The sequence below is a fragment of the Argiope bruennichi genome, chromosome 8 (assembly GCF_947563725.1).
Source record: "Argiope bruennichi chromosome 8, qqArgBrue1.1, whole genome shotgun sequence".
In the NCBI taxonomy this organism is placed as follows: Eukaryota; Metazoa; Arthropoda; class Arachnida; order Araneae; family Araneidae; genus Argiope; species Argiope bruennichi.
This window is the reverse complement of record NC_079158.1, coordinates 44,676,224-44,701,695: the sequence shown is the minus strand read 5'-3', so window position 1 is coordinate 44,701,695 and position 25,472 is coordinate 44,676,224. Positions and strand designations below refer to the sequence as shown.

General features: G+C 27.7%; 1 protein-coding gene across 2 annotated transcripts in view; it reads left to right on the top strand.

Moving 5' to 3' along the window:
• The window catches only part of LOC129980931 (uncharacterized), a 259,342-nt gene that overhangs the window by 109,907 nt on the left and 123,963 nt on the right, over positions 1–25,472 (top strand). For both annotated transcript variants that reach the window (XM_056091431.1, XM_056091432.1), the window contains exon 3: positions 482–538. In XM_056091431.1, coding sequence (XP_055947406.1) covers positions 520–538 — 19 coding nt within the window. In that variant the 5' untranslated portion in view covers positions 482–519. The remainder of the gene's footprint in view (positions 1–481; positions 539–25,472) is intronic.

Below are 25,472 nucleotides of genomic sequence, written 5' to 3'. Positions count from 1 at the left end.
AAATATTTCCATTAGATAAATACAGATCCTTACAAAAAAATCCGAATGTAGTACATGATCTACTGAGAAATTTGCCGAAGCAACTAATTTGCTTCCGATTATTTCCTTGCCAAATAAACGAGATTTGCAGGCGGAAACTGCCTCGGCGGTCTCTAATACCCTATCCCTAATTTGTTCAGCACATACTGGCGTTTGGAACTACGTGATAGAAATGGGAATTCTCTGTTCACGAGGCTTTGTCAACAGATTAGTAATTACAGACACAACGGAGCATTCCAGTAAGGAATAGAGTACTATTACATTCAGTCAAGTTCTATGACTTATTCAAGTGGTCTAATCTCCTCTTACCCATATTGTCTGATATTGGAATACCCTGATTTATGAATTATCGTCTGGTATTACCATAGATGTGTGTGTGTTTAGAGAGACTATAGTAGATTCGCGATTAAATTTCTAATTGGATTTTGTTCTTGATTTGCAGAGCCAATCAGAATGGTTGTTCTGAGAAACGTCTGGTGAATGAATTCAATAAAAATAGGTAAGTGTTTTTTTTATATATCTTAGCCCTTACAAATGAAGATGTGCATGTTTAACAAAGAAAAATTCGAATAAAATTAATTTAAGCTTTAATGTTCAAAAAAAGAATATTTGGTATTGCAAATTTATTAAACCTCTGAACTGAATATATGCATATTTTTTTCAATAATGCTAAAATAGAGATTAAAATTATATAAATATTTTTAAAAAAACATTTTTAAAAAAGGTTTAAAGTGCATCTGAATGATAAAAGCGTTTTTTTTATTGTTATATTTCTAGAATTTCAGATTTAATATTTTCCTTATATTCATTTTATGCGCTGTTCCATATATTAAAAAAAATGATTTTGTTTCAGACGTAACCTGAGATTTTGTCTCTTCAATTCTTAGATTTTTAAAGATATGTTTTCTTTGTTGTGCTGTTTTTTAAAAGTTAATGGTTTTTTCTCATGTGCTGCATATAGTTTTTTTTTTAAATTAAAACCATCCTCTTCTTTTTTTATGCCTTATACATTTAATTTAGAGTATTGTCCTGAAGATCGGAGATTTGTTCTGCTAGCGGACGATTTTCCTCATTTTTATTTTCGTACTTATTTTACAAGATTAATAAGAAACAAAATATGAGATATTGGCATAGTTTACATCAATAAGATAACTTCACGATATCTAGAAAATATATTAGTAAAAAATTCACAATATACAAATACAAAATAATCAGAAATATAATCATAATAAATTAAATTATAACAAAAGGTTCTATTTCACCAAACTACAGATGAGATAGCATTTGGAAGAGGAGATATTTATTTTTTTAATAAAACGTCTAAGGGGCTTTTCCCTCCTGCTCGCTTTCCCTCGCTTTCGCCAGTCACTATGTTTTCCGATACTGTGCGCTATGTTTGTCAGCTTCAGTTGAAAACTTTTTAAACTTCACTTCACATAAAGTTAACTCGTTTATTGCTTAGGTATTCAGACGATTGCTAACCGAGAATTAAATTTCTGATTCTCGAAAATGATAAATAAACCGGACGCCTATTCATTAGTGTTGCCACAAACGTTGTGTCTAAAAGTAGAATTAACAAATAATATTTTTTTAAAACTCATTTTTTGTTGATTTGGTACTGAAGTTTTATTTTTGCCTTTTTTAAGCCATCATTTCATCATCAAGTGGAATATAAATACTTACTACGAAGTAATGATAATTTTCCTTAAATATTTCAAGCAATACTGGTAAAACAAACATCAAATGTCCTGGGTCAGGTGATCCACTAGTTACCTATCACAATTTAAATAAAATGCAATGTTTACATAATTTTTTTTATATAATAAGTAGAATCATTACAATTTAGAATGTAAAAAATAATATTAATGTAAAAAAAAATTCATAGTTCCTGGAAAAAACTGCAAGAATGTTTTTCCACTCATTGCTTATCATTCTTTTGTTGAGGAAAATCACCCGCACGAAATTCTAAAACGAGCGATATCTATTTTTGTTTACTGTTATGAGAATATTATCATATCTTTATAAATTCTTCACATTTATGGTGTAATTTTGATCGTTGAATATCTCAGCAAATATTCATAAATAAGTGATTTTATAAGTCGCATCTTCAAAAGTAATCTCATAAATATATTTGGGAGTATTCATATTATTTTCAAGCAATTAATAATATTTCAAGATCAAAATGTTTTATCGTCTAAAGAAACATTATTCTTAAGTCAATTAAATCTGAAATTGCTTTTAGTTTATTAAATTTAAATTATTATCAATGGCGGATCTAAATTCAGCCAACAATCTATTATAAACAATTTAAACGTCAGTTGTGTGAAATTTCAGTAATATCAGGTTTTAACATAATTTGTTGTTATAAATAACCGAGGCAGGGAAAATGAACAAAAGATTACTTTATTTTGTAAAATTAGAAATATGTTTATGCAGAAATTTATAAAATAAAAATTTCTTCAATATTAAAAATATCAAATTGTTAGATAGAACCACTAAAAAAAATATATTTTAATATTAAAGGTTTTCTCTGTAGGGTTTATTAGATTATATTTTTCTTCTAAAAATTATCGTAGGCAATAGGGTTAGTTGACGAACAAAAACATAATAATACAAAAATAAATAAGATACAAAAAATAAGCAATAAATAATAATAAATAGAAAATAATACAAAAAATAAATAATAGATTTTTTTTTCATTTTAAGTTTGTTATATTTTCTTTAATTTCTTGTATAATTTACTGAGTTTTACGAATAAACTTATCTACAACATTCATTTTCACTTTTTAGAATTAATAATATATGAAACGAAATTATTATGAAAGAAAATTTGTAAATCTCTTTAAACAATTGAAAATAAATAAAAAGATGTCTAAAAGTAGATAAGTATAAAAAAAGACAATCTTTTTCGATAATTTGAATCTTTGAAAGAAAGAATTAAACGTTTTATAACTTGTTAAAGAATTAAACATATTGTAAGAATTAAACAAAAACGTGGCCATCTTTTGGTGAAATGTGAATAAATTAGTTATTCCTCCCTTCTCTGAAAACAGTTTTTAGTTTTAGAATAATTAATTGATCTAGAACAAAATTAAACATCTATATTTGCTCATTAATTGTAAAAGTACAAAATTGCATTAAAATAATTCTTACGCTAGCATAAATTTGATTATTTCGCAGTTTAAAATTTCATCAACAAATAGAATATGGCCTCATCGGCTTTAAAATTACCCTTTTATCAAAATACATAATTAACTTATCATCGAAAAAAAAACTGTTGAAGTCCATTATCAGTTTATCTAAAATGTGAACTAAAGCATCATAAAATTATGTTAAAAGCTGAAAATGTAGGTAAAGCGATACTGTTTTTATTACATCGCCTAATGCAAACGATAAAGATTCTAAATATAAAGCTTTCCCACATTTTGATGTCTCTCCCTGTTTTACGCACTTTTTGACATTTTCATCAGATAATTTAACAACATGAAAGTAAAAATGTCATTTTAATGGACATGTTACAGTAATCTCTATAAATTTTTAATGTACTTCATACTTATGAAATAGATAAACAGTTATTTTTATCATTATCTTTAAACATGCCGTAATTCGTAAGCTTTTGATGTAGTTGTTTTTGTCACCATGGCAACGGAATTCTCTTGGAATTTACTCATGGATTATTCGTTCAGAACGACATGTTGGATGAAATCCTTTAATGCGATTCGAATTTAATGCTGAACTTTTCTTTTTTGTTTTACTTCCTGGTTCTGATTTTGCTTTCTATTGTTTTTATAAAATAAAGAATAGTTTGTTGAAAGAACTTCTATATAGCATTCGGAAAATTCATTTTTATTTTATGTTCATCTTTAAGTTATTTAATTTTTTTTAGTGAAAATTGTTCACATTTTTAATACTTTATTAGACCATTTTAACGTTAAAACATTTAGTTTGTTTATTTGAATAGCATTTCATTTCAGAAAAGAATGTTTTCATGAAAGAATTCATTGTTTTCAGAAAAGTATGGTTTTCCAACGCATAGCGTCAGCAATAAAGTATATAGCAATATTTAAGTATGAAATTATTACTTTTTTAACTGAAAAGTCGGAAATTCTCAAATTATTAATACTTGTTATAGAAACTCTGTGGAACGTTTATAAATTTTTTTTTTATGCATTTGGAATATTATGTGTAGTAATAACAACGTTTCAATAACGGTCAATTTTTGAAAGAATGTCCGACTGCCGATCGGAATTAAAAATTAACTAAATTTTTAAATATATTTTGACTAAATTTTGATGGTATTGTCAGTAATATAAATATAAGATAGTTTTAAAAAGAGGTCATGCTTGCGATTTCAGTATTTTTACCGTACTGACAGGTTCTATTGATAATTGAATGATTCACTATTTGTTATGATTTCCTAATACTTTATATTCATCTTATAACACACGCTTTAGCTGCATTTTTTTTGGTGTTAATTCGAATTTTATTATCAAATAGCAGATAATACAAATTATTTAAAATATTAGTAAGTTTCATTTAGCTTTCTTTCATTTAAAAAATTATGTATTAATGCAGATACCTTCGCGGAACTTCGCGACATGCAAACGATAATTTTTATGAACGCCAATACTTTATTAAATTCAAAAATTAATTTACATTAATCAGAAATGAAAACTTTCAACTTTTGCCTGCAGACGATAATTTTTCAAAAGAGAGAACACTTCTCAGAATAATAAGTAAATTGATAAATCTTGTAAATATTTTTGAGTACTCATTTTCAGTTTAAATTATTTGCTTTTACAAAGTGTTAAATGACAATTATATTTTCCCTTAAACTAAGTTAATTAAATTAAAACTTATTAATGATTTACTTCCAGAAAAAAATTAGAGATCACTTTCGTTTCATTATAATACAATTAAAAATGAATATTTATGAAAATATTTTCTAATCTTCTTTTATGAGCTCTTTTATTTTAAAGAAAATCGATTGTGTACTTTCGGGGATTATATTACTTTCAAATTTTACGGCTTTTTACATAAGCCATATAAATAACATTCATCCTCTCACTTTAAAAACAATCCATTTCATTATTGGTTTTTTTTTCTCCTTTTCTTTTTCTTCATCACATGCTTCAAAAGAGGCTGCAAAGAAATAGCTTCAAGTGCCTTCTGTTAATATTATTTGCTTTCTGGTCATTAAATTAAGTACCTCTTGAGTTAATCCTTAGATTTAACAAGCGTAAGCAAAAAGAAATGCAGAAAAAAAAAGTGAACCAAAACATAAAGATGTCATTTTCTCCTTCAGAAGCCCTTATTTCTTTCTTAACTAAATTTACTAGTTAGAAGTTTAGTGAGAGCTCCATTAAAGAAAACAGGTGCTTCACCAAACAGAATTGAATCGATAGGCGTGTCGTTGCCATGACAACCAACTGACCCTCATTTCGGTGCTCCGAAATCTATTTCATCTAAGATTCCGAAACTCATTTCAAGAAGATGTTTGGGCAGTAAAGTAAGTTGTTCTTTGCCGCTTCTTTCAGATTTTAGAAAAGAAGATTAAATTGTGTAGAAAAATGGAATTTTCAAGGTGTTAAACATCGATAAACTTCGTCCGTGTGAATGCACTTTAGCACTTATGTAAACTGCTGACCAACGAATTCTAAATTATTATTTCTAGTATTGCTTATCAATTGACAAGCAAGTTTGCTTGAATTAATTCTTCTTGAGACATTTCGATAAAAACATTTTTAAGCCTGCGATTACAATAAAGTAAGCGGCCATATCAACTCACTGACTTTTATGTTGACCACTGGTGGAAATCTGTGAACTACAATTTGCTCAATCAATAATCTGTAGAATCAATTAATGTCAAAGAAATTAGAGGAAGACTCATTATAGACAGTAATTTTAACACAATATTATAATACCCTGGAAATTTCAAAATGTTAAAAGAAATGATGGAAAAGATTTCTAAGCTTTTACCAGCAGTTTGAAAATTCTTCGAACTTTTGTTGGTCGTTATTTTCTTACACAAAAATTTGTATAATTAATGAGCATAACAACCAGTCACAGTAATCCCTTTTTATACGGCTTAGCTCTGTGTTAATTACAAAAATTTATTATTAATATTTATATGGCTGTTAATAATGTTTATAATAATGGCTGTTAATTTATTTAATATTTATAAGCATGGCCGTAATTAAAAAAACAATATTAGTTGGTCGCCTAGTCTCCAGTAAATTTACACAAGAGCATTTATACTCGCTTCTCATGCTTTTTTTAATTTTTTTTAATTTGGTAGGAATTAAAAAAAAAAAGATACGCGGACTTGCTAATGGAAAATAACGCTGGCTGACAATTTCTTTGGCATATTTATTTTTATAATTTTTCAAAATGAGACCTGGATATTTATTGTTTTATTTTAATATAATCTGTCTATGCAGAATCTTGGCTTTTTGTAGTAACAAAGAGAAAAAAAATCATTTTAATTGATGATCTAAACAGAGCCCATAGCCAGGCAGCACTAAAGGACTGCATGCATCAATTTATTCCAGATTTCGTTAAAACCATTTTAATTGATTCTTTTTTTTATAAATAAACTTTGAAATAGAGAAAAAACAGATTTTTTTAAACACTTCCGTTTGTAGCCTATTGGACTGATACTAGGCCACTTGTTTTGTCTGTCTAATTTGGTTAAACCATTAAACTGAATCAAGAATAAACTGCTCATTAACGTGAGGCCCCTCAAGAACCAGGCTCAGTTGAAAGTAATTGGTTTAATCAATTAAAGACCTGTCCTGTACTTAACGATTTTTATATCACAAATATTCAGAAAGAATGTGCATCCGTTTGTTTGTCTGCTTTATAGCAACTTTATTTAATAGTACTTTCTTTTTTTTTCTCGTAAACAAGTATAGCACTGTAATTGTCAAAAAATTTGAATCGAGTTTTTGACGAATCTCCACTTTTCAAATCTCTTTCAGTTCAAGAAACATGTTTTTGGCATTATGTCTGTCTGTCTCTCCATGAACAAATTAACTCAAAAACGCCTCGAGCTAAACGGGTTAAATTTGGTATATGGAATTATGTTAAAATTTGTAGATTTTTATCATATTTTGACCGAAGTCCATTCACAGAAAATCTATCTGGCTAACTATTCGAGAACTAATGAGGAGGGTTTCCGGTTCGAGATCCGGTTCCACCGAAGAACCGTCGTGTAAGGGGGTCTGTTGCACGTTAAATCCGTCCTGACCAAACGTCCTCCCGCTGGTGTGGTGTGGAGAGGGGGGTGCCAGCTCGGATGTCGTCCTCGTCATCTGACCGCAGTTCAAAATGACGAGGTCCGTCCCAAATAGCCCTAGTGTTGCTTCAAACGGGACGTTAATGTAACTAAACTAAACTAAACTCGAGAGCTAATGAACTCGGTAATTACAAAACACAAAGAGCTATGTATGTTTTAATTATAATTTACTAGATATCGTTAAAAAGCATTAATAAATTAGATTTTTTAGACAATTTCTTTTTTCTTTTATAAATTGTAATGTAATCATTGGATTTCTTTCTAAATAGATTTTTTTTTCCTGTATACATGCGTTTTGTGGGCATTTGTAGTGCCTTATTTCTGTTGGATAAATTTTATTAATTTTGTTTCTATGATATTAATATTATATTTCCATGTTATTATTTATATTTCTTTATTTATAGATTTTATTATTTATTATCTTTTTCCCAAGAACCGTATAGGAGGTACTATCCAGAATCTTTCATCACGTTGGTTACTTTTTAGGTTAACTGGATGGGCATTGACAATAAAAAATAAATAAATAAGAAAACAATATAAAAATATACCTAAGTTTTTTTCTTTATAAAAAATTAAAAACTACTTTGGATATTTTTTAAATTTATCTGGGTGTTCATTTCAGCCATAAAATCGTCCTTTTATAGAGTACGAGACAATTTTAACGCTGTCAGAACTTAGGTTTTACTTCTTACTTATGGCGATGATAAATGGCATGGAACTATTTTATTCCGAGAAGAAAAACAGTTGGAGAAATTCTCGTTTATCAAACCAGAATGGATGGCTTGGAGAGGGTAGCTTTATCTCCAGAATAAGAAGAATATCATCCCTAAGCAGACATTGGTTTTGGAAAGGCAAGAAAAATTATACCGCGGAACTTGATAATATTTTTTTGAAATGAGTCTCGACAAGGTTTCAGTAGTCTGCATCAAAATATGATTATTATACCTGCGCTAAAATAATAATTTATTTTCTTTTTTAATCTCTTATGATGTATTTCACTATGTGTGAAAGTTGCTGAGTCTGAAAATGAAAATATATTTCTAAGCTGTCGCAGGCCACAATTAAGTATCACTTTTATATGGCTTGATATTTATGTTAAAATAATATATGAATATATATAATATATGAATATGTATAATATATAAATAATATATGGATATAAAATAAATTTATACTTTTAAAAGTAGAAGTTTTTTTTTTGTTTAAATATAAAAAGAAGCGGATGATTTGTAATTCAGAAACATTTTTAGCATTTAATAGCACTTTTAGCACTAAGTAGCATTTTATATTTAAATAGCATTTTTAAAAATGCTACTTAATTGTTGCACACTACAATTAAGTAGCACTTTTATATGGTTTTATGTTTATGTTAAAATAATATATGAATATATATAATATATAAATAATATATGGATATAAAATATATAAATTTATACATTTAAAAGTATAAGTTTTTTTGTTTGTTTAAATATAAAAAGAAGCGGGTGATTTGTAATTAAGAAACATTTTTAGCATTTAATAGCACTTTTAGTACTAAGCATTTAAATAGCATTTTTAAAAATGCTACTTAATTGTTGCACGCTACAATTAAGTAGCATTTTTATATGGTTTTGTGTTTATGTTAAAATAATGTATAAATATTTATACATAACTAAAAACATTAAATGTAACTGTTTTTTGTTCAAATATAAAAAGAAGCGGATGATATGTAATTATGCATTTTTAGCACTAAGGAGCATTTAAGTAGCATTTTTATATGGTTTTATGTTTATGTTAAAATAATATATAAAATATGTATACATAACTAAAAATATTAAAAATATCTTTTTTGTTTGTTTAAGTATAAAAAGAAGCGGATGATATGTAACAGAAACTGCTATTCGTTTTTATTAATTATATTTCTAATACGAAAATATAAAATACTTTCCATATTTTTTGTTATATTCTAAAATAATGTTTCTAAAAAACTGGCATCTTTTAAATAAATTCCAACAAACACAGTGTTTATGCTAATTTTTTTAAGAAAGGTTGAATAGCGTGACATCTGGTGTCAAAAATAATAACTTGTTAATGAATAAGATGGATGTTAGATAAGGGATTTTAAGAATCGTTCTTCTGTAATTGGATTTACTCTTTTAAATTCTTCATCAGATAAAAATGTTTTGTCGTGTCATTATAGTTATAAATAGAATTCAAATCATTATTCGAAAAGTGGCGCATTTATTTTTACGAGCAGACCTAATGGAAAAAAATGTTTTATTTATATTCATTACTAATTGAAAACAATTGATTTGCTTGCTCCTTTTCATTTTAACTAGGTTAATTTATTTGTTTTGCAAACTTTTTCTCTCTAATATATTTTAATGTCTGAATCATATTTTAAAAAGACATAAAAATACTTTTTCCAAGTAAAATACTCGTATTTTAAATTATGATTATAATTTGCATTTGACGTGTATTTATTTCTAAATAATTTTGCGAACTACATGCTAATAATTTTGCTAACACATTTGCTTTACATGCTAATTTAAGCACAATAAACTCTTAATAATTTGGCAAATATCACATTAAAGGGCTGCCAGTTTAACCCTCTGACTGCGAAATTTTTTAAAAGCACTTTTTAGATGTGAAGTTTCCAAATAAATTCAAATATTCTTCAAAGTTAACGTGTACTATATGTTAACGATAACAATATAATATAATATAAATCTCTGTAATCGTAAAAATAAACACTTAAAACTACGAAAAACGCGAGATGCAATCGGAAACGAACCGATTGCCAACCCGCGGAAATCATGGTATAAGCAGCTGGAGGGTTAGCGGAAATGCCGGATTAGTAAAAATTCTTTAATATAAAGATTCATTTTTAATAGTAAAAACTATGTTTACTATACAGTTACACTTATTATATTATATAGTATAAAATAAATGTGAAAGTCTCAATACAGTCAGAAGGTCTCTGACATTTGCCCCATTGGTCTCTCTGAAAACACCGGACTGATGCAATGCCATGTTACCGAGGGTTTATTATATTGTATATTAGTCATGCCCAAAATTATTTTAAAATGCTGTTCTAACCTAGAATTCTAAGAATGTTAATCAGCTTCTATAGAATTATTCCATTTTTTCATGTTTTTTTAATTGTGTTTTAAATTTTAACTAGACTATTTAATGCCGACTAATAAAATCTTTTATGTTTACAGAATTAAAGGTTGATTGTAATTTTGCTTTGTTGTAGTTTATTTTTGTATATTATAACAAAAGGACGTCATTAAGAGGAAGAAAAAATCGTTTGAACGAAGATAAAATAAATTTAAATTATTCTTAATCTTATTAAGAACATGTTTATTGCTAAATCAATTTAGAAAAATTTGATTTCTCCAAATCGATTTATTATTTATGCTTATTTTTTTAAATACACATCGATATCGGGGAATAAACTGCGATTATTAAAGAAAAATTCGATTTCCTTAAAAGATTAATTCCAACTAATCACGAAATCCTTTCAAAATTTCAACATATTAAGAAGAAAATGTTCTTATTTTAAATCAAGTTTTTCATATGAATTCATTTCTAATAACTTTTCGTATATTTAATCTCTTTCTGATTATTATTATCAGGAATTGGGAAATGTCTCACATGAATAGTTTTTTTCAACAGTAAAACACTATCTTCGAGATAATATCTACTTTTACGAAATGCTTACAAATCACCTATTCTGTTCCAGAAAACCCTATTTCACGGTATTACCTCGCCTGATTCAGTATCTTAAGCACAGATCTTTAATGCTTAATAGCTGAAACAAAAGACATTCCGATTCCTTATCTAATCTACTGCCGCAGCCCGATAGCCTCTTCTAGAACGCAATAACGGTTTCAACCAAAGCAGCAGGATATTACCACCTCAGCGTCCATGACCATTGACAAAAGGGTTCGATTTCGCAATCTCAGTCAGGAACGTGCTTTTGGTTTCGTTCGATTAAAGAACAACCCACAGTTGGGAGGAGAGAGAGAGAATAAAATAATAAATATAAAAAAGGCTTTGTTGAGAAAATGTAACTTCTTTACGTCAGCAGTTTTTATTCCTAGTGGGTTCAGTTAAAAGAATTCCTCGGGAGATTTCATACTGGTGATATAGATGGCCGGCGAACCGTTTTGTCTGTCAGTTAGTTCTTTTATTCATTAGATTCGCTTTTTTGGGTATTGGGTTATGTGGATTTATATCTTCGAGAGTTCTCTTTTTATATCGTCTCTCTTTTTAGGACTGCAGAGTATTATTCCTTTGAGCGCGGGAAATATCGAGATGAAAAGATAGATGGCAGATTCTCTTTCCAACTATAAATCTTTGTTAATACCGCTACTGGAGTGGAAAGTTTTCCTCTTGTGATTGGGTACTTTTTTAAACAGAATTCTTTTGGTTAAGATCTGAAAGCGAAGTTGCAATAAACATAACTATGGATACCAATTCTAGAAAATATTCTGTTTCGGTATCTTTCCTAATAAAATATTCAGAACAAATAAATTCTCATGAGACTGAACCGTAAAGAAGATCCGAGTTCGAATGAAAAAGTTAGATGTAAATATTGATGGAGACCGAAAGATATCTTTTATAGCGCTATTCCATTTTGAATGAAGACATGTATACAAAGATGATGTTATCATTTAGGTAATTGATATATCTTAGAAACTCAAGATGGCTGCTTGGAAATAGAATAAATTGTTTTTGCTTTGTAGTTTGATGATTTAATATCTATAAATCTTTTCAATTTATTTTTACTTCTTAAAAATCATTTAATTAATGCTTCTAATTGCATCTTTTTGAATCCACTATTTCTTTGAATATTCTGAAACACTAAATCTGAATATTCTTCTAAAAATAGTTTTATTGAAATTTAAGTTGAAATATTTTTAATATCAAATATTTAATAGAATAATTTTATAGACCTGGTGTTAATTCTATTTTAAAAAAATACTTGCTTATTATTCTGCGTTATTAGTAATTCTGTATTTGTATTATTCTAGTAACTTTTTACTACGTTCTTCTAATTCAGAATTTACTATTTGTAACTTGTTATGTCTGTTAAACGTGACCTATTCAGAAATTTTTTTAATGTTTTATTGTTGCGAATTTTAAAATCCAAATACTTTACTTCTGGAGAGTTTTTTTTTTTTTTAATATCATTTTCGCTGTATGTATATATTATACGAATCAAAAAATTTATATAATAAAATGTCTTAAGTATTTTTTTAAGAATAAAATAATTTCTGAATTAATGTATTATTCATTATTTCTTAATTATTTTAATTTGGAGAAATGTAGACGGGACGACATTTTTTTTTTTCAATTTATTAGTATAAATAAACATATAAAAGTAATCCTGTATATTTTTAATAAAATTAAATTTATTAAAAGAATTAATTTTTTCGATCGGTTAAAAAAAATCGTATGTGTTTAGAGTATGAACTTTTTATGCATATCTTTAATTAAGAATAATAAGTTAGTAATCAAACCAAGCATTTAATAAATTAATTTTAATTTGAATAGTGTTAAAAATATGTTACGTTTAAATAAGGTACAAGATAAATTCTTGTATCGACTTATTTTACTAAAAGAAAATGGCGATTTACTAATAAAGAATAAAGAGAACAGCTATATATTGTTTAACATTTTAATCATTAAAATCCTACTATCATAAAGATTTACTGTAAAATCTAAGGAATTTAGATTAAATTTCGAACCATTTATATTTTCTTTCTTCCTATAAAGTTAGAATAAAATCCAACTTCAAGCCTTTTGTATCAGGTAGTTATTCTCTAAAGCATTTAATTTTATTCTATACTACTGATAAAATAAAATTTTCTTTGTCGTTCTTAGGGGGAGTAACTTATCAACTAAATCAATTTTCGTACATCTGTTCGTGGCATTGGCATGAATTCTGTTTTCTGTGAGGTATTGGAGTCATGTGTTCATTTAAATATAATTATTTGTCATCGAATTTACATATTGAAAATAATGTTTTAATCCGGAATTATCTCTTTCGTGGTAAATAGAATGGTAGCATATGAAGCATCATGCTTAATCTAAACAACCTGAAAAAAATTTGAGTATCAGAGTTTATATGTAATTGGTCTATCTAATTAACCCTTAAATGTATGGATTTTTATTTTTAATGAATAAAATTTGAAATCCACAGAGAAATGGGTGTAGTTAATGGGAAAAATGGGGGGGGGGGACAGATAAGATTTTTTTAATTTTCAAAAAAACTTATTGATTATTCTTTGAGTTCTACAAATCTACAAAATATTATTCGTTATTCTAACCTTGTTTCGATCAAAAAACATTTTTTTAATGTTTTTATTACTTTTTATATAAATAATTGTAATTCGTAACACCCTCGGAAATGAAACTGTACAAATTGTACTCGTTTAGAGTGACAACATTGAAAAACAGATAAAGAAATAAACTGTCAAAGATTCTAGTTCTATTCAGAAACAACAAAATAGTTTTGGTAAAATAAAAATTAAAAAAAAAACACTATGCAAAGATTGCTACATGAAGCTATACGAGATTTTAAGCATACGATGTTGATTTACATCGTTATGCATTCAAGGGGTAAAACATACATTTCTGTTTCTTAAATAATTAAATTTTTTGCTCTTCTATATTTATCATTGATTTTCTTTTTGTATTTCTTCATTAAAAAAGAATCATATCAAAGATATCTATTGACTAAAACTAAAATTTAAATAACAAGAAATTTTTCACGAATATGTTTTACGGTGAAATGTATAACCTGAGTAGCATTAAGATCAATTAACCCTTTAAAGGGCCATTTTTTTCTAGTCATATTATGTTAAAATATTTTTAGGATTGAAATTAGAATAAGAAAAAGGATTCATTTAGCTTATTAGATAAATTTAATTTGATTACTTAATTTTGTTAATTAATAATTAAGTAACAAATCAAGACGCATCATTTTGTCTGCGATAAAGAACTGAAGCATCTAAGTTTCTGACTTGCTAAAAAAATTTGTCAGAACTTATGCCAACCTACATAATTTCATACAAAGATTGATAAATTTGGCGGGAATCATACTTCTCACGGCCCTAGAAAGGGTTAACTCTGTTATCAAAGCAACATTTCCTGATTAAACGGGACAGAAAAGAGGCGATAAGAATTCGCTTGTATTAAGGCATTATAATACTATGTTTTAACATGAAATGGCACAAAAAAAAGTTATTTCATGTTATACAATACAAAAATAAGAACATGCATGCCGTAATTTATTTTGTATTTACAAGAAGAATGCTATAGAGTATTATGATATTGTACAGATTTTTGATTTTTTTTTCTATCAAATTTTATAATTAGATAAGATTTTACTTTTTAAGTTTATCGACATAAATGTCTTTACAGGAAAAAAAACGCTGTTTTACACACACACACAATTTTTTTTATATAAATAACTATTAGAATAAGTATATTCAACTCCCAATTCGAAAAGTTGTCATTGCAGTATAGTGGTCAGAGAAGCCTAGCTGATGAATGTTTTGCGAGTCTTCGGTTCAAGTCGCGATTTTCGCTTTATGTTTTTACTTGTGTTTTTATATTTATTGTTTTTACTTTAAGTTTATTTATATAGATGCCTTTCCTGGAAAAAACGTGATTCTAAACAAAAGAAAACATTTTTTATAACTAACTACTAGAGCCTTTCCCTATCTACAATGTCATATCCAATGTCCATCTGGGGCCCGAATTCACCATGGTAAAACCGAGTTTAAGGTTAAAAAATATAAGTCATAATAGATAAAGGGCGAAATGAATACTGTAATACAGCAGATTGTTTCAAATAACGTATTAAACTAAGTGCATTCATTTTTTTTAAATGACCAGTTTATATGTAGGTAAGAGTGAAAAATATTCATATGTTAACAGTATCCGATTCGCTTTTAAATATTTTCTCAAAAGAAATTTTAAAAAATACTGCCGAGTTAAACTTGGTTTTCCATTGTATAATGTGTCGTGCAAATATTATTTAAATATTTGAACTTATTGTATCATCGTCATACCTAAAGTTAATTTTATGTAACCTAATCTATTAATGTTTCTAGTAATATCAGATTAGAAATTAATCTGTCTAGAATTGTTTTCTTAGAAAAATACTTAAATGCTGTTTTCCGACAAAAAGTTAAATGGAATGCTGGGAAAAAAATGCATCGAAGAAGTCATTTGTTTGAAAAAAGTTTCGAGTTGACCTTAATGATGCTAATCGTAGTCATAGGCCTCAAAAAAAAGAATAGCAAATGGAGGATTCTAGATATAAAACACATTGCTTCTTATTTTTCTTTCAGAATCTTATTTTTTGATTTTAAAACTTTTTAAAGTCTTTGGGAAAGAAAAGAACTCGTTCCAAATGGCAGGTGAGATAAGAAATGGTTTGCCAACTTTTTTTTATATCGTTTTCTTTTTCTCGTCTGACCTTCTATTTTACACGAACTCGGAACCGTATATCCATCGAATTTCAAAAGAATAAACGAACATTTCTGAAAAAGTTCTTTCTTTCAAATTCTGAAACAAACTACGTTTGAGCCAAAGATTTTTTTTTTTTTTCTTTTCTTCTTTTTGTGGTGGAACCTGGGAGAGAAAAAAAAGTTCGTTTGGCGGGAAAAGAAACCTAATATTGGTGAAAGACTTCCATCTCTCTAATGCAACAACCTCCTGATCGATCTGGCAATACCAGCAAGACGTACGATCTGATAGGAAAGAATGTGATATCTCGTCATGATCCATACAATTCTTTCCAAATCTATCTCATCTTTTTTTCCAGAAAAGGCTCTAGGCAGCTGCAGGCTGGCTTTCTAAACTAGGTTTTTCTGCGAAAATAGTTTCCGAAGTTGTTCTTTTGGATCACACCGCATAATTACGGAACCCTATTCTTATCAGATCATTCTTCTTTTCTTATTGACAGAAGGTTATTGTTCACCTTACAGATTAGGGGATGTACGAGTTTTGAGTTTCGGAATCGACGTCTGATTCCTTACAGAAATTCTTTAAGAACATATTTTTTCTTAGTGAATTAGAACATCTAGCGCATAAAAGTATAGGTTTGAATAAGCATATCGTCTTTGACTCATAAACATTATTATTTTCTGCATAAGTTACGCTGTGGATAGTCTTATGATTTATTACAATTAAGTTTTAAATAGAAAATAGCTTTGGAAGTTGTTGTTCTGAATTGCAAGAATAATTCTAGAACACAGTTCTTAACTAATAATATGGTAGAATGAAAATCATTATGATCCGTGCAGTGAAAGCAACTGGACGTATGTTTTCGGGAGCGTTTCCTTAATGATCACATTTCACACAAAACAAACACAAAGACACTAACGCGCGCACTTGAACAGAACAGCCTCTCATCACAGTATCGTCATCTGACCGCGGTTCAAAATTACGAGGTCCGTCCCAAAATAGCCCTAGTGTTGCTTCAAAAGGGACTTTAATATAACTAAACTAAACTCATCACAGTATATTTACAATCACAATGCACTATGGGATGCGTACCTAATCAGGCATCGACATCTATTATCCAAAAGAGAAGAAAGATTAATGCAATTGCTACAATAATTCTTTTTTTATTTGCAGTAGATTAATGAACATTTAAATATTCAAGATTTATTATTATTATTTTATTATTATTTATTATTATTTTATTATTTTTTATTATTATTTTTATTATATTTATTTATTATTTTTTTATAATTTATTTATTTTAATTTCAATTCCAATTTTTTTTCCTACAAAAGTTACTGAGGAAAATATTCGTTTCAGAAATGGGTTGAGAACACATTCTTTAACAGTGTGTATTTCCTGTGCGTTTAATACACTATGAAAATTCTAACTGTAAGAAGCTTGTTCACTGGCTCTAAATTTTTACTTATATGTGTAACCAAACGCTAGACAACATCCTCAAATGTCTGCAGAAACTGCCAACGAACCTGCTAGGAAACAACCTCAGTGTTCAGTTTGGATTTTCAAAGAGCAGAAAACGTCTTCTCTCCGAGCAAATTTCTTTTTTAATTAATTTTGTTGTTTTGTAATTATTTTACATAGTAAAAGACTCTTAATAACTTCATTATGAGTTAGATGAAAATAATCGAGTTATAGGAACATTTATTTAATTATTTTCTAAATTCCACATTTTACAAGATAAAACAAACAGGAACACGAAAATACATGACACTCACTTAGAATACAATCTAATAATGACCCCCAAGAACGATCATGGGAAATATACCTTGATGTTATTAAAGTAACGCCGTCTGTTGTATCAAAAGAGAAAGTAGTAGAGTTATGATACCGCTACAACTTAGTGTTTGTGTTTAATTCAATTCTTTTCACTTTCGAATTTGTTACTGAATTTTTAGCTAACCGATTACTTATCGCTACATTTGAAAAATGGATTAAATTGTTTTTTTTTAATTACACAGAGTTACACAGAGCTAAGCCACGTAAACAGGGTAAATAATTGTCCTTTCAGATTAATCCTACATTTATCCAGTCATATTTATCTTTTTTTTACATAATGGTCTTCATATTTTACAAGACCTCAAATAAATTCAAATATTTCATATCGTATATATGATTTTTCATAAAAATTAGAGGGACATAGTTTTTGAATTCAAAATTGGTTGGGTAGGTTTGGCTATTTTCAATGAAGGAATTTATGTTCGAAACAGTACGCTAATTATAAGTACTTCTAAAGATAAATATATGTTCGATAAGTACTTCTTTCTAAACTCCATTTAATTATGGAAACATTTCCTTATCATATCAACATTTTTTTTCAATACAAAATGCAATGATCTTATGTTTAGGAATCGAAATTTCATATTGTTTTAGAATTCTTTTAAAGTTTGCATTTCATGGTTTTTCACAAACTCATTAGTTTATCAATTGAAACAAAGCATAGCTTCTTGAAATGAAATGTTGCTGATTCATCTGACTGACGCTAAAAAGTACTTCCGCAAAATAAATGTTAAATACCAGGAGATTTAAGAATCCATTAGCATTCTTTTATATTATTTATAATTTCCTTAATTGCTTTTTTTTTTCAATTACCTATTTAGTCCAAAAACAATTTGAATATTATCTTCTTACACTGTTTTTAAAGTACGTATTCTTTTTTTTATAGTTATGGTTTAAACTTAAAATTCAGCCATTTTAAAAAGAAATCTGGTACAGTAAAAGTACCAGATTATTAATCTATCTTAAATAAACTTCAATTGAATTTTTTTTCTCAACTACCTTCTGAATTTTTTTCTGAATACTTGTCTTTCAATTCAAACTTCTCTACATGGTTTTTTTTCCTCATACGAAAAAGTAAAAATTCTTTTTTGTAATAAATCGTCTGATTTTTAACAAGATTGTAAGAACATCTGAAGAGAAATTAATAACTGCTGTTTTATTTCTTCTTTTTTACTGATAAATATATGTATTTATAAATATAAATATATGTTCAAGGATAATTTTTTTTATCCTTGAATAAAAGACAATTTTTTTCATGTTAAAAATTATAGGCAATTCAATTTGAAATATTCCTTCTATGTAGCTGATTGATTCGGACAATCGATCAATCTTTTTTTATCGCTGTTATTCTGACATTTTTATTTTATTGTTGAATGTGGAGTTGATTGGAGTTGATATTTCAGTTCTAATAGTACTAGGCCACAGGAGAATTGGGTATTATACAATTGTTTTTCATGTTCTTATAGACAAAGGAAATGAACAGCCTTTTGGAATTTATTTCATTCTTCGTCATATATTTTATGGTTTCTTATAATAAATTAAGAACATCCGAATTTTAGAGTTTACTTTTAAGGTGAAAAATTGTTTTCAATTTTTTAATCGAACTTCAATGCTGATATTAAGTTTTAGAGAAATTTTTCTAGATTTCTTAATAGTAAATATGAATTATAAACTTAAGATTTAAAAATAAAAAATTGTCGAAATAAAAAAAAACCCATTCAATAAATTTATAAAAATAATATATTTAAAAACTTATTTGTCAATTTATCTTTTTTCACTTAAGTAATTCAGTTGGCGACCTTTATTATCTGCTTGTATCATTTTATCGATAAATTCCATTAATCATTTATCAATCCTGCCGTTAGAATTCATTATCTTCACTTCATTCATTAATTCTTTAATAATCTATTTTATTTCAATCTACCTTGAACTCTACTTGGAGGATGAACTACGGTATAACGATTAGTCTGTTATGAATTTGTTGCCATCTGTAATGATTTTTTTTTATTTTTTCTCTGAATTATATATTTTATAGCTTGATTAGGAGTTTTTAAATGTTTTCATGAATACCTAAGACGATGTGAAAAGTATTCAGTCACTCGAAACATTTATTTTATTTTTGATATAAAATTGAATTATCATTAATGCGTTAAATTTGCAAAAATCTTCATTTAGTGTGATAACTGATTTATTAAAGAAGATTATTGATTTATCATCTTTAATTGATTTTTTTCTTTCAATTCATTTAAAATAAGTTTTTCATTTTTTATTAAATATTTTCCGATATAAAATTTTAAATTCCTAAATCTTATTCAATTAATTAATTCAATAATAAATTAATTGATTGACATATAAAGTTGATAATTGATGGAACACAAATAACTTGTCTATAATTGAAAGATTGATGGGACATGAACATGATGGAAATTGAATAACTTAATAAATTGATGGAACATGTTGCCCTTTCAACGTCAGTGTTTTATTCTATATTTTTATTTTATATTTCTGAACATATCAAATCATCGTATTATCTTTAAGAATACATACAGCATTGTGCAAAATTTTCAAAATCGCGGTGCGCTAGGAAATAGTTGAAAAATTGTTTACCAATTTCAAGTTTCACAAACAAGAAGCATTTGATTTTAAATTGAAGCTTGTTAAAATTAAAGTTTATATGTCAATAACAGTAAGCTACAAAACTGTAAACATAAATAAAACAAACTCAGATGGAATTCCACCCCACCCACCACCCCCTTCTTTTCAAACAGATACTATCCGAACCGAATCTTATATCATTACTTTTTTTTCACTATCTCCACCATTTCCTTCAAGGTTCAGAAGCTTCATCCCGAAAGGGATATCGAAAAAGAAAGGTGCGAAAAAGGAACAACGCCCTGTCAAGAGATTTTTCTCCCTCGTTTGTTCCGGTCTGTCTGCAGAACCCCTGCTCCTTGGTGCAATATATGAATTCACAGTCCAGCGCCTCCCTGGCATTCCTCCCTCTTCGAACAAAAGTGTTTCTTGTTCTCTCGCTATTTCCGGAGGAGAAAGTTTACGTGTTCACTGAGCATGCCACTTCCGCCAGTAGCATGCTTTCCAAAGAGTTGAGCAAACTGTTAGTATTGCACATAAGTGTGGTTGCGTTTAAGTAAGTTACTCTCATCTGCATTTGTCTTTTGCTACCACAAGATGTACTTGTCTATCTTGGATATGATTGTCACAGATTAACTGACGAAAGTTGTTGTAGAAAATCTCATGGACATTGGCAGAGTGCTTAAGAAATATATATATATATACAGAGTGGCCATAAAATAATTTTCTCTGTTTGGAGGCTTGTACAAATTTCATATACAGATTGTGAAAGGCATGGGAAGATAAATTCCGAAAATAAAAGTACTAAAAGTTTTCGATAGAGGAAATATTGGCGCTGCTGTCACGTAATGAAGAAATATTCATATCGACATGGATTATGTAAAATTCCTAGTGGGTGCGTGACAGCAGCGCCATGCATTCCTTGTAAAACGGGAAGAACAAAAAACCTGTTAGCAGTTCGTTCATGACTGTTGATGTGTTCTTGGCTGTTGTTCTTGATTAACTGTTGATGTGTGTTTAATATGGGCCCTATCTTACCTCTGCATGCTTTAAAACTGTTAAAGCATGTCTGTTAACGACATAATAATACTGTTCTACACTAGACAGTGTGATGCTGTGGTTACTCTTAAGCAAACCTGCATATCTTGAAAAAGAACATAAAATGGGTTGGTATGAACATGGAAACTGACAGTTTACACTCAACAGTTGTACGCAGTCTGAAGGTCAGAATATTGAAAATATTGCATTGCGTCCAGGGGTCCCTAATGCTGATTAATGAAAGATTTTTTTCTGTGATTTTATGATTTCATTCATAACTCTTGTCCCACAGCGCCAGTATTTTCCCTATCGGCAACTTCTGGTCCTATTTTTTTTTTTCTGCGGAATTCAGTTTTCCATGACTTCCACAGTCTGTATATGAATTGTGCTTTCATTTCATTGATCTGTTTGTTTTAGCTGCAGATGCCTCCAAACAGGAAGAATTATTCTATGCCCCCCCCCCTTATTATTTGTAGATGTAAATATATAGTGACGTAAGAAGTTTTGTTTTCTTGCAATGAGATCTTCTCTTCCCATAATGTACATTCAAATCAAAATGAATCATTAAAATCTCTTGAAACAAAACAAAAAAGTTCCACTATTAGAAAAAAAAAGCAATGCCAAATACATAATAAAAATGATATATCACTCCTACTTTCATTTTTAAAATAAATTTTTACTATACCTTTATTTTAATTGTAATTTTTTTCTAATTTCTTAATATCTTATCATTCATTCAGTTTAAAATTAATCTTTGCATTGCACATTGTACATGTCTTTATGCATTCCACGGAATTTCACCCACTTCAAGCCAAAATTCTTCCTTGAATGCAGCTAAAGGCCCCGGCCGGTGGCCACTGAATTGCAGTAAACCTCCAAAACGATGATGAAATAAAAAATGATGCTGAAAGAAAATATTACAAATAATTTTCAATTTAGTTCTTAAATGCAGAATATAATGAATTAGCAAGAATATAAACAAATCCGAATCTCAGATCATTGACCTTCACCATTTATTCATGCTTAGGTTTATTCGCTTAAATATAAATCTATCAATTTGAACATTTAAAAAAAACATGTCATAGTTGCTAGATGCCAGAATAGAAATAGGGATTTCGAATCCGATAAAGATATTAACTAAAACGTAGCTCTTCCCAGTGTTACAAATGCCAGTAGAAGATTATATATATCGATAATTGCAATTTGTTCCAGCTTTTTATAGAAAACGATATCTTATAAACACAAAACTTTACAAAATGTTTTTTAAAACATTTTAATGTGTTTTAAAATATTAAGGATACTTCAACCTTCAGTTCAAGGCACTATAGCATGATAATGTTTTGCGCTTGATTCTTTTCTTTATATTTTATTATATTGAATTGGCAACATTTGCTTTTAATTATATGCGCGCTCAGAAAAAAACGAATTTAGTTACCATGGTAACATGCTCGAGTATAAATCTAATAAATGAAATACTGAAAAGTATTGTTTTAAAATGTACTTAAATTGTTATTTAAATTTCAATAATTTTAAATAATATTTAAAATAATTTAATATTTTTAAAAAAAATTATTTAATTTTCCCATTTTTTAAGTAAAAATAGAAAAAAATTAATCGATTATAATCTTAATATCATTTAAAAGCCTTTATTTTTAATTTTAAAATTATGTAATATTGAATTTATACGACTGAAGTTATTGATGTAACATCTCACAATTTCAATCATCTACATTTCGATCAAAAGAGAAAAATCTAATTTTTCTCTTTCTTTTTAAGCATTTACAAACCAAAAAGTAACTATGTGCAAAATTTGGTAGCTCTCGGTCCCATAATCTACTTTGCAGAGTGCTTAATTTTTAATCAGGCATGTCGCAATTTTTTACACCAATTACCGAAAATGAAATGAAAAGTTCAAGGTAATTGTATGTTGGTGTCGGGTATCACATACTAAGTAGCACTATAAATATTTTAAAACCAATAAACTGTTTTTCTTTTCCTTTTTTTGTGGATACATTTCCCTGAATATCTTAATTTCAACCCCCTCCCTCGAAAAACAGACTAAATAGCTTTGTAATGGTGGGGGAGGGAGGTGAAAATGTCGTACTAGTTTAACAGCCTAATAAATATTTTCATTCGTCTACTAAATAAAGTAGCCTCTAATAAGTAAACGGTAGAAATTTTGAAATACTATTTAATATCTTCATTTAAAAAGATTGACAACGGAATTGTATTCATTTTCATGGAGAAAATAAAATTTAAATATTTCAAAAATTTCTTCTTCCCTTTGATCTTTTTCAAATCTCATATCTTATCATTCTAAAATAATCATTTAATAATTTTCAATCATAGATTAATGAAGTTGGGATTTTCGATTCCGCTAAAGTTCACCAATTTGTTATTGGTAATGTCAGTCAGAAAATATACATGAACGATGGTAATGCAATATTAATGTTACCCAAGAAATTCCATCTAATTCTCGTTTTTAATGAGAAATATTTTTGAAGATCTTTGAACCGTAGCCAGGAAAAGATTTCGCATTTCTCTGTTTATTTCTTTACCTTACCTTAAAGTTTCAGTTATAATTGCCAGAAAGAATCAACAGCTCTATTTTGAAGAAGTTGTTATTCTTTGAAGTTCAATCTTATTTTCTGTTGCCAGATGATTATAGTTTTTAAGCTGGCTTTGAAGCGAAACTTTATTTGCAGCAGAGAAAAATTTCTCAGCCAAGTTCCATCGAATTCTCATCTTAAGAAATGGCTTCTATCTGAAAATTTGGGGTAGGAAATTATAGTTTTGTGTATTTGTTTGTTTATCTGCATGTGTTTTTAGAAAAATGATATTTTGATTCGTTGATTAAGATGCTTTTTCGGATAAACTCTATTTTATAGTTTTATAACTTTTAGATGATTATAGTTGACTTTGAATGGAAGCTTATATGGTTGCATTTTTTGCTCTTTCTTTATTTTCCAGAAAATAATTCTTTAATTACAAAATCTTAGATGACTGTTTATAAAAACATTCAGTCATTAATTTTTATTTTTATATCAATCTACCATTTTTGTTTTCTTATAGACAGCGGAAATATTTGACAGAGAAGCTGAAGTATTAATTCTGTTGTCTTGCTTTCATAATGTTCCGCATGGAAAAATATTTTATATATATTTTTTTTTGTTTGTAATTCACAATAAACTTTCTTTCTTTTAATTACTTAATCTGTTTAAAGGTAATGATATTTTCGAACATATAATGGGTAAGATTTAAAGGAATACCGTTTTTTTTTTTTTAATGAATTTCAATTGAAACCATGAAAAAAAGGTATAGTTTTTTTATGTTTACTTCTTGAGAAGTAACTGTGTTTTTCCTATAAAATTTCTAGAAACTTGTAGCAATTTTCTAGGCATATAGATTAATTTAAAGAACTCAATTCTAAAGGATATGTTATTTTTTTATTTTTAAGGCGAATTATAATAGTCATTGAACTTTTTCGCTTCTCTGATGCAGAATCGCTCAAATTATTTAGCAAAAAATTTCAAAACTATTTATAATAATACTATTCGTAGTTGTATAAACGTATATTAAATTTATATTAATAAATATGTGATAAACTTTTTGTAATTTAGTTTACGTTAATTTAAATAATACGAAATTTCAGAAATCCTTTGCAATAACATTTACTCATTATAAAAATATAAAAATCGTTTGGCTTGACACATTAGCTGATAGCAAATAAAAATAATAACTAAATTACTAATAACTAATAATGAATATGTAATTAAATCATTAATTATAAACATTTGTAGAATTACGCGTCCATTGTTTCAAACCTCTGCTTAATTTCAGACGAATTACAGTTTTAAAAAGACTTTGAAGCAATCATTGAATGTTAAATACAAATTTCCTATTTTTTGTTTATTTGATACGAATAATACGAACGAATTAAAAAAAAAATCTTTTGCAACAACATTTAGTCATAAAAAAAACATAAAAAAATCGTTTGCCACAACACATTAGCTAATAACTAACTAAATAAATTAGTTTCAAAAGAAAACAAATAAGTGAATAGATAGTAAATGATTAATGATAACCATTTGTGAGATTATATTTCCGTTATTTCGAATCTGCTTAATTTCAGACGAATTATAGTTTTAAAAAAGACTGAATCCTTGCATAACTAAATACAAATTCCACTATTTTTTTGTTT